At 39.0% G+C, this 11393-nt stretch overlaps 1 protein-coding gene across 1 annotated transcript in view; it reads right to left on the bottom strand.

Annotated features, from left to right (window-relative positions):
- Window positions 1-1669: 1669 nt before the first annotated feature.
- LOC107285918 (membrane primary amine oxidase) overlaps window positions 1670-11393 on the bottom strand; it is an 18131-nt gene continuing 8407 nt past the window's right edge. The window contains exons 3-4 of the mRNA XM_015814187.1: window positions 8808-8937; window positions 1670-3801 (exon numbers count right to left, since the gene is read on the bottom strand). Coding sequence (XP_015669673.1) covers window positions 3517-3801; window positions 8808-8937 — 415 coding nt within the window. The 3' untranslated portion in view covers window positions 1670-3516. The remainder of the gene's footprint in view (window positions 3802-8807; window positions 8938-11393) is intronic.

The following is an 11393-nucleotide window of genomic DNA, read 5'->3' as shown; positions in this document are numbered from 1 at the left end:
CAATAATCACAGACTTGAAAGCTAATGTGTTTCATGGTTATATTTTCTCAAGTCTAACTACCTAGCACAAGGATTTGTCATCACAAAATGACTATTTGCTAGGCATTTAAACCTCTTCTTTTAGATTGCTTTTTCTTAGGCTGTATCAGTGCAAAACGTAGCAACATTCAACTCCTATTTCTGAATTCTCGATCTCTGAAATGTTATTTTGAAAAGTACAGAATTTGGATCCTGAAATTCAACAAAAATAAACCCTAGAAGCGATGGCTTTGCAGGTCTAATTGCAAGTATTTATATTCTACTAGAAAAAAAACGAAGTTTTACACACCAATGATACATGTCCCTCTGCCTGAAAGGAAATCAAGGTCCTGAGACTCCATGTTGGTCGCTTGCAAGAAATTCCCTGAAGGTGGAGCTTGTTAGTGCATCTAATAAAAGTTGCGCTACATGGACTCTACCTGAATTCGATGACTTGGCAAATAGGCAAATGGCCTGAGGAAAACAGCAAACCAAAGCAGCAATGCAATTTCGAGGATGTGGCCTGGATGTTGAAGACCAGTGAGTGAGCTAGACCAGAAACCAGTCACAAGGTGAAACTTGCATAGCAGGTAGTGAAATCTACCTAGCCAAACAACAACCAGTTAAGAGCACAGGCGAGGTGAAAAATAAAGCATGGGGCTATTTTAAAAAGGGTCTAGATAGGAGCCTAATTGAAAGTCATATAATACCTGGATCTTGAGTCATCTGCTCAGGTTTCTTGGTGAGTATGTGAGAGCCAAGGAGTGTATGTGTGTGTGTGTATGTATGTGCGTGCGTGCGTGTGTGTGTTTAAAGCACAATCTTGCTACATTATAATAGAAAAAAAATTAGGGGATTAACAGAACATTATTTGTGTGCTGTCTCATCAGTTAGTGAGAACTATTTGACTGTTCCCAATCTTACAAATCAAGTAGCTTAAGGTTGCAGAGTGAAAAATCCCAGAATGTGAGAGTGGTAGAAAATGGGCCACAGATATATTAGAAATGGATATGTTGACTGCTATACCCAGGACTTATTAGATACGGCTTCACATCCACATAGACAATAAATCAAACTACTTGAAAAAGCTTCAATAAGTTGTTCCTATTACCTCAGGTTGCAAAGTTGCAAATTCTTTCTGCTTTGATGGAAAATATATATTCATATATTTATTTCCCATATATCTCCACCCATATATAGAGGTAAATTCCATCTTTTAACAAAAATATAGCAAAGAATGATAACTTAAATGTATGAAGACTTTACAATGGCCACCAAAGGTTAGGGGAAGATTTAGAGTTGCCCATTCTCTAATTCAAAGACAAAAATATGAAGTGTTTAAAAAAGGACTATTCTGGAAGGATCATCTAAGTTTCCATCTATCACAGCCAGCTGGAACACAAAGCTAATCTTTCTCCTAGGTTTGGACAACAGTCACTAAGTATACGGATACAGAACTCTAGGATTAGTCCTAAGTATGTTTACAATTGGGGTATAATTCTAATCTGAAGTTAGTTACCAGTTTTGGAAAACCAGTTTAAATGTCCCAGCGGTTTGTTCTAGGTAGCAGTTCGTAGTTTGAAAAACTGCAATCATGAGTTAGCTTTATTATATGTGCAAAAGATGACATAACACATAATTTATTCATAAATCCTGGTTCATTGATTTTTATTGCCACATAGAAGCTTCCAAGCAATCCCAAGATACAAAACAATAGCAGCTAAACAGGCAGAAAAAAAGTTAGAAATTGGCAAAACAACTAGTATGAGCATCTGGAAGACTAACTGTAGGTTAACAAACCACATCTTAGCATAATGTGTGTTTATTAAAATAAACATTTCTTATAGATTTCTTAACAATGTATCAACAGTGACACCGTGGTCTATCTAGATGCAGTATATTTATCATCATCTGTACTAACTGAAGAACATGCTTGTATCTATGGATAATAGTCAGAGCAACAATAATTATGAATTCTGATAAAGAATCCTGGTCAACTTAATTTCATGACATTTTTAATTTTTTTAATCAGATTCCTAGAGCAAGTGTAGAGAATAAAATATAATGTACTTGTAAATACTATTAAGAAAATCAAAAGTCTTTCCTTTTCTTGGTACTTTTTTCACTTATTATTATTTTTTCTTAATTTTCTCTTTTGAAATTTGTATTTTTATTCTTTTAAAAATTCTCTTTTATTCACACACTCACATATAAAAGTCTACACCCATCTTAAAATACTAGGTTTTTGAGATGTAAAAAAAAAATAAATCAGACCAAGATAAATCACTTCAGCTTCTTTTCTCCCTTTGATATAACACATAAGCTGTACAATTCAATTGAAAAACAAACTAAAATTGTTTAGGAGAAAAATAATAATAAAAAACTTACCACAACATGGTTGCATCTTTATTGAAGCACCTTTAGATTTTATGCCAAATCTGTGAAGGGAGGAGCCCATCAGCATGGCACATCCTGTTCTGGAAATCTTTGCCCACTCTTCCTTGGAAAAGCGCTCCAAGAGAGCACCTCCTGTGCACAGCCCCTCTTCAGATCATCTGTCAGGTTTTCAATTTGATTCAAGTTTCATTCCAAAGTTTCATTCCAAAACTTTGGTTTTCTTCTACTGAAGCCATTCTTTTGTTATGCTAAAGCCTAAGGGTTTTGTGCCAAAACTGACTGATATTTGGAACTGGTCATATTTCCCTTCACCTTGACTAAAGCCATAATTCCAGCTGAAGAAAAGCAATCTCAAAGCATAATGCTGCTGCCACCATGCTTCACTGTGGTGTCTTTTGATGATGGACAGTGTTGTTTTTGCACCAAACATACTTTTTGGAATTATGGTCAAAAAATTCAACCTTGATCTCATCAGACCATAACACAGTTTCTCCCATGCTTTTGTTAGACATGAGGTAGTCGTTTGCAAAATTTAGCCAGGCTTGGATGTTTTCTTTTTTAAGAAAAGGCTTCTGTCTTGCCATTCTACCCCGCAGCCCAGACATGTGAAGAATATGGGACATATTACAGGTGGGAAAAATTCTGAATGATTTATCTTGGTCTGATTTTTTTACACCTCAAAAACTTGGCATTTTAACAAGAGAATGTAGATCTTTTATATCCATGGTAGGTAGGCAGGCAGGCAGGCAGGCAGACAGACAGATAATAGAGCAAATTACAAAAATACAGACCAAACCATTACTTTCAGAATGGGGATTTAATATATTTTACAGATATATTTATTATAATCTTCAAATAAAAAAATAATAGGAAAAGCAGTTGGGTAAAAAAGGTAGAAGAATTTGGCTGATACACATAAAAAGTTGCAAACACAATTTCCAAATGAGTACAATGCCAACAGAGCTAAGATTTAGGTGAAACACAGTCAACAATAAAGGTCTCAAGACTGCTATTTTAAACTCACAGATTTATGCTCAACTATTTCCATTACTGTATTCACTCAAATACAAATAGCAGCATTGACTCAAAATCTGGACAGTATTAGAACTTTGACAGATTTTGGAAACCTTCATAAGTGAAAGGTGGAAGGTTGGGTATGCAAGCAGCTGTTTTAGGGAGGCAAGCAATATGATTAATCTCACAGGAGTTGAAGTCATCCTTGTCAGTGAAGAACACACTATCAGGCGAGTCAATGGAAGGGTCATTGTCAAAATAATTATAAGGTCTTAAAATGAAGCCAACTGCATTTGCAAGTGTCACAGTGTTAGGAATATCCTCAGCATGGGGAATATGTAGAAATCCAGTGGTGATCCAGGCAACCAGGTCCTGGTGAAAGACCATAAAACAGGGAAATCTGATTAAAAAACATGGAAGGGAAATTTTGGAATAGTCACTCAGTCTGAGTCATGCAATTAGGAGCTTAAGAATGGAGCACTCAGCAATACTCCAAGGCACTGCCAATTGCCTCTTACAAAAGGAAGCTTTGAGGAAATTATTCCTGTTTGTTTGTTTCCTGCAGAGGTCCCAGATTGATCTGGCCCATTTTGGAAGTCCACTTTTTTTGTTAGTTTTCCCCATCATATCAAATTTAGTCCCTCTTCTCTCTATTTTGTTTGACTTCACTTTTGGAGAGTGATTGTGCTGATTAGAGAGAATTTTAAGCCCAGTTTCTTTTTAACATCCCACTGAGTATTCATTTCTGCAATTAAATGCAAAAAATGAATAAAACAACAATTGTGACATCATGTTGAGAAACCCAGCCTTTCCTGTTTGTGTTCCAAAGCACTTTTTTTTATCTGCCTCATCTCTGACTGCGCAGATGTTTCGGTAGGAAAAGTACACCAGGCAAGGCTTCTGGAACTGTTGCTAACCCCTTACCTAGCTGTGAACATAGGACACTGTATGTTCTTCTATTACTGAAATAACACATTTTACATCTGTGTGTTCTGCATGAATGCTGGGAAGATAGAGTAAGATGCATAAGCTTCACTTTGGGTCACATGACCAAGAGGAAGGAGGAACTCCCCTATGAGGCAACCCAACCAAGTGCATCTATGAGACTAAAATAAGGGGTGGGACTGAGGGTGACAGACTTTTCTGAAAGACAAAGATCTTTGAACTATTGATAAAAAGGAAAGAAACACCATTTTTGGTACCCCTCTCTATAAGCTTGTTACTGAAAAATAAACTACCTACCTAGCCTCACTTTATGCATGCCTGCTGTTCCCTGTTGAAGAGAAGGGCAATTTTTTGTTGTGGGAAAGTAGATTTGTTTCTTTGAACCCAACTTCAGACTTTCAACTGAACTCTCAGCTAGACCTCACTCTCCTGAGCCCTTTTCAGCCGTGGGTGCAATTGTGCAATCAACTCTGTATCTGCCTTTGCATTGGACTCTTTGCTCCTCTTTGTAAACTGCTTGTAAATCAAGCTGATATGTCTTTGCTCAATCTGAAATAGGACAGTCAGCACAAGATTGGCTGCCTGAGATAAAATAGAAGTCCTTTCCAGCTCCCTGATAATACAACACACTCGGAAAGCTGTAGGCTGGTCAAATTATTTTAATACAATGAAATAGAACTTTATGGAAAAACACTGTGAATTTTGGCTACAAATCATTCTGAGTGCAAAATGTTCCAAGTGTGGAATGGCTATTTCAAGCATTCAAACACTCCCCCCTCCTTAGAATTTGTCCTAATTTGGGATAAAACAGTGCTTTCCCCCGTCATTTTCAAAATTCAACTGTCCTTTTTTATATATATAAAAATCCTCTTTCCAAGCCATGGAGATTTGAAGAATGTGATGGCAAGAATTTAGGGGAAAAGAAGAAAAGTGGGTAAAGGACAATCAGTTCAACCCATACTGAGATGGGAAATAGTTTGGATTTTTGCTTCATGGAGATACATGAGAGGTCACAAGTTAATTTGGAAGGTGAACTTCATTAATATAATCAATCAGTTTACCCTATTTCATTAATATAAACAATTGATTACACTAATGAAATTCAGCTTCCAAATTAATTTGGCCATCTCTCCTCCTATCCTATTTCCTGTATCTAATACAGTAGTGTTATAATACTAATTACTTAAGCAGTGTAGACAGCACTTTATGAGTTGAAATGTGATGTAGCTGTTTTTGTGCAGTGTATGTGTGTAGTACTTTCTTTTTCAAGAAGCTTGCCAGTGCAAAAGTACGTGCTGTTCATGTGCATAAACAATTCCTGTTGCTGTGCTGTCTTTTGTAGCCTTGTTGCTGTCTGCAAAGAATGTTAAATAATACAGAAAGAGATACTATTTCTGAGATTTATTTGTGTGCTTAAACTTTTAGTCAAAAGTTTTTTGGGGGGGTTTGTTGTTGTTGTTGTTTTGCAGGTAGGTTGCCTAATAAAAAAAGCATGCACTGTGAGTATTTTTCTGTTGTTGCGTTGTTTGTGGAGTGTGCTGAAGTGAATTGATGGTTGTTACTTGCCTCTTCATTAGGCTAAGTTCTGTGGCCGTTCTGGGCTGCAAAAAGCATGTTTATCTGTTGATGCTAATGTTCGCTATAGGAATTTAATTTTCTTTTAAAGCAAACTTTTTCATTCTTTTGGTAAGTCAAAGAGCATGTGGCATTTAATTGTGAACTACTAGCCCACTTATTTTCATATCTTACATAAAAGATAAAAGATATGAGCTTTGCTTTATGTTCTCATTTTGGAACATAGCCTGCTTAAAGTTTGCAGAGTACTTTCTAGTAGCTGAATTTCAGGAGCATGATTTTCAACTTGAAAATATGTGTGACCTATGAAGGATAACTCTAGTTTACATAGAAATTAATATAGCTTCTCTGTAAAAGAGAAGCTGTATTAGTTTCCACGTGAACCAGAGTTTTCACTGACATTTATGCTGAATGCTCAAATGCCTTTAGGGAAGCCCCCAAGATTTCTCTAATGATCTTAGTGGAATAGGGGAGATTATCCAATGTGCTCACATAAATATACTGGATTCATAAAACCCAATGAAGGCTGTTACATGAGAGGAATGAGGTATTATGTAGGACAGTGGTGGCGAACCTATGGCACGGGTGCCAGAGGCGGCACTCAGAGCCCTCTCTGTGGGCACGCGTGCCGTCACCCCAGTCCTAGGCCTTCAGCTGGGTTTTATAAAACTTTTTCGCTTTAGGCCTCCGCCGCCGTGTGCAAAAAAAAAAAAAGGTTCAATCAATCAGTCAATTTCAACTTCTCGTGGGGAAAAAAAAGACCTTGCAAAGTTGGAATTGATTGATTAAACTTTTTAGTCCCACCCAGCCTGCCGTTACCACCGTAGCCATGCCCAGCCAATGGGCCATGCCCACCTGGCACCCGACGATGCATAAGTGGGTTTTGGGTTGCAGTTTGGGCACTCGGTCTCTAAAAGGTTTGCCATCACTGATGTAGGAGAATATGTAGGCAGAACGGAATTGTTTCTTTAATCCTTTCATAAATGTAGATTGTTTTCTGAAATTACATATTTCCAGTCCTGGGACCTCATTGCAGGGAAAAATAGATATAAAATAGAAGATATAAGATATAAACATTGGGGAAAGAAATGGCATTCATAGTAGGAAATTTATTCTGCCTTGAAAATGCACCTTTTGTCATTGTGCATTTTCTGAAAACATGCAGCTTTGCTTCATAATGTGCTTTTTCTCTCTGAAAAGGCATGGAATTTTTTTTTTTATTATGGCCTATATAGAATGTGAAAGATTTCCTGTGTGATCAGATGTTGGATTTTTGCCAGAAAGGAAATCTGGCCAGAACAAACATTAGCTATATGAAAAACTGAGTGTTCTTCATTCCCACCCACTATCATTTAAAACACTCATCCACAACCCACAAAGGGATTCTGTGGAGTCTATTTATTTTCATTTAATGTATTTAACAATTACGGAATTCTTGTTGTAAATGTAAAAAATCTGATTTGCTAACAATATGCTTAACTATTAGAAGTTCTCTAGATCAGGGCTTTTCAACCTTTTCACCCATTGTACCACTTTTAGGAGATGGCAATATCCGAGTACCGCCAGTCGCCTAGCAAGGTGTCAAAAACTTGATGACCCCCCAAAAAAACCCCAGAAAAAAGTGATAAAGTACAGGTAGTCCTCGACTTACAACAGTTCGCTTAATGACTGTTCGAAGTTACAATGGCACTGAAAAAAGTGGCCCCCAAGCCACAGCCGAGCAAGATGCCTGCCTGCCCACCTGGTGGCGCTCTTCCTCCTGTCCAAGGTTTTCATTGTTGTGAGCATTTCTGTTGAGGATTGGCAGTGGGGGTGGGGTGGGGGGTGTTTGGTTTTTATTCCCCCCATCTGCTGGGTGGTTGCAGCAGGTTTTGGTCACTTCACGTGACCCTGGGACACTGTGACTGTCATAAATATGAATCAGTTGCCAAGTATCTGAATGTAAATCACAAGAACCTGGAGATGCTGCAACATTCCAGCTGATCGGCGCTTATTCTGGGCTCAACAGAAGCACCAGGGTCAGTGCTACTTTGCAGCTGATTGGTGCTTCTTCAGGGCTCAGCAGAAGCACCAGGATCAGTGCCGAGCTCCAGCTGGAGCCTGGCACTGATCCTGGCACTGATCCTGGCGCTTCCACTGAACCTTGACAGCCCCGAAGAAGTGCTGATCAGCTGGAAAGCGGCACTGATCCTGGCGCTTCCGCTGAGCCCTGACGGCCCTGCAGCTGCAGAGCCATCTCTCGCTCAGGCTTGTGCGGTGCTGCCAACGGTTCAGCTCATTCCCCTCCCCCGCTACCACTTTTCTAGGATGGTCGCTACCACCTGCCAGGTGCCAATGTACCACAGGTGGTACACGTACCACTGGTTGAAAAGCCCTGCTCTAGATCTGTATCCTTCCAATGCAGGTTGCTGTGATACATAGCAGAAAATAAAATACTGTAGAGACTAGAAAAGTAAAAATTAAAAACACATCTTTTTCAGCAGCTCTGATCATAAAAAATAGACTTTCTAACAGTGGAATATGGAGGAATACCGTGAGCAAATTTTAAATCACCCATCACAACCACTTCACTATACATAACAAATCAAGTTAAATACAATCTTTATGTGCTTACCAAATTCACTCTGAATTTTCAAAATATGCTAGAGCAGATAGCAAAACGAACATGATATCTTAGAATTGCACATTGCTCTTCCTAAATTACTGCCAATAAACAGCCATAGAAAAGAGAGAGGGACAATAGGTTTGTTTAGTATCCAGCCAACAGTTAGTAGCCATGCCTGTTCAACTCCTGTGTGGGTTTGTTTGGAAAAAGAGGAAATATCCCCTCTCATCTCCTTCAGGATCTGACAACTCACCTCATCAACAATGGTCTCATTATCTATAAAGTCTGCAAAGGCAACAGTAGGTGTCCATGGGTCATTCTGATTATAGATGCTGGTACTGCAAGGTTCTTCCTCCTTTCGCTTGGTGACAGCCAACTTGTACCTAAGAAGCAGAATTGCAACAAAAGAAACAAAGAATTGTTGAGCTGGATGATTTCATCATTTTCATAGGCATGCAATAAGTTTCCTTAATGCTTATAGGCAATAGTAGCTCCAAAGCCTATGGATACTCTACAAAAATTGGCAAAGCTTATCTGAATATATTCCTTTCCACAGTTGCTCACAATGTAATATATGTACAGATAGTCCTTGACTTACGACCATTCATTTAATGACCATTCAAAATTATAAGGTGCTTGAAAATATGATTTATAGCCAGTCCTTACATTTATAACTGTTGCAGCACACATAAACCCCAATCAGATTATCAAAATTCAGGCACTTGGCAGCTGTCATGCATTTTAATGGTTGCAGCGCATCAGAGTCACATGACTGCCATTTACAATCTTCCCAGGGGTCTTCTGACTAGCAAAGTCAACAGGAGAAGCTGGGTCCGCTTAATGACTATATGACTCACTTAACATCTGTGACAAAAAGGTTGTAAAATTGGGCATGATTCACTTAATGACTGCATTGCTTAGTGACAAAAAAATCTAGTCCTAATTGTGGTCATAAGTCAAGCTGCCTGTATAGCAATAAATGCATTACTAAAACTATTGTGCAGGTCGTAGTTGATTTACGACCTTTTGTTTAATGACAGTTCGAAGTTATAATGACTTATGACCCGTCCTCAAAGTTATAATTGTTACGCTATTTCTTCGGTCACATGATTGCAATTTGCAACCTTCCTAGCTGGCTTCCAACAATCAACGTCAATGGGGGAAATCAAGTTTGTTTAAAGACTGCATGATTTGCTTAATGATCGTGTGATTCACTTAACGATGGAATGATTCACTTAATAATCGTGGTAAAAATGATGGTAAAATTGAGTCCAGTCACATGTGATTCACTCACTGACCACATCACTTAGCAACCGAAATTCCGGTTCCATTTGTGTTGTAAGTTGAGGACTACCTGTAATGAAAACTGTGACAAAATTATCCTAGTGCCAACATAAAAAAAATATGTCAGTCCATAAAACACTGAATAAAAGAATACAAACAAATGGATTCAGTCCAACAATTTAAGATTAAGTTGAAAACAGAAGCACAACAAAGTTATGAAAAAAACAACAACTCACACACTGGCAAATGGTTTTCTATTTCACAAAGGAGTATAGGACAGCGTGATTCAAGCTTGGCAACTTGAAGATCGGTGGGCTTCAGTTCCCACAATTGAAATCCATCCATCTTCACATTGCCAAGATAAAAAGCCCTAGATACTATTATTTAATTAATCTCTATGCCCAACTTTTTTTTTCTATTAAGATATTGCAAGCACCTCAATTCATTACTTATATATTAATTATGCTGTCAACTCTCTCAACTCTCTCAACTCTGATGGTTTATAATAAGCTATTAAAGCAATAAGTATAGATCAGTGATGGCGAACCTTTTAGAGACCGAGTGCCCAAACTGCAACCCAAAACCCACTTATGCATCGTCGAGTGCCGGGTGGGTGTGGCCCATTGGGTGGGCGTGGCCCATTGGGTGGGCGTGGCCCATTGGGTGGGCGTGGCTGCGGTGGTAACGGCAGACTGGGTGGGACTAAAAAGTTCAATCAATCAATTCCAACTTTGCAAGATCTTTTTTTTTCCCTGTGAGAAGTTGAAATTGACTGATTGAACCTTTTTTTTTTTTTTTGCACACGGCGGCGGAGGCCTAAAGTGAAAAAGTTTTATAAAACCCAGCTGAAGGTCTAGGACTGGGGCGACGGCGCGCGTGCCCACAAAGAGGGCTTTGAGTGCCCCCTCTGGCACCCGTGCCATAGGTTCGCCACCACTGGTATAGATAAATATAGATTATATCTGAACAATTATAACTTCATAATAATAAAACAATAAAAATAAGAAACTATTGGCACCAAGCCAACAACCCAGTAACATTAACTCCCACAGAACCTATGGACCTGTTTTGTCTTGTCAGCTTTATAAAAGAATGCTGGGGGATTCTGCAATTGCACATATTTTAAACTTGCCAAGTTGGAACAACACTGCACTAGAGCAACTTATACCATTCCTACCCTAGGCTTGAATTCTGCATGAAAGGAACTAAATAACTATCCTCTAGAGCAGCAGTTCTCAACCTGTGGGTCGTGACCCTTTTGGGGGGTCGAACGACGCTTTCACAGGGGTCGCCTAAGACCATCGGAAAACACATATTTCCGATGGTCTTAGGAACCGAGACACTAGTGAAAATTTCTGCTCAAGGCTATTTCCGCCAGCCAGCTCGGGCAGACAGGAAAGCAGCCGCCTCAGCAGCATGGCGGGGCTGCGCTATCCATCACAGAGTAGCTACTGCCGCGTCGCCACGGCTATGAACCTCCTGCTCGGCGTCTTTCAGGTCCTCTTGCCTGGCTTCCATCTGGGAGAAGTGCAGGGCCAAGGTAAAAAAAAAAAAA

The sequence above is a fragment of the Protobothrops mucrosquamatus genome, unplaced genomic scaffold (assembly GCF_001527695.2).
Source record: "Protobothrops mucrosquamatus isolate PMUCROS unplaced genomic scaffold, P.Mucros_1.0 scaffold227, whole genome shotgun sequence".
NCBI lineage: Eukaryota > Metazoa > Chordata > Lepidosauria > Squamata > Viperidae > Protobothrops > Protobothrops mucrosquamatus.
This window is presented reverse-complemented; position numbering and strand designations above follow the sequence as displayed.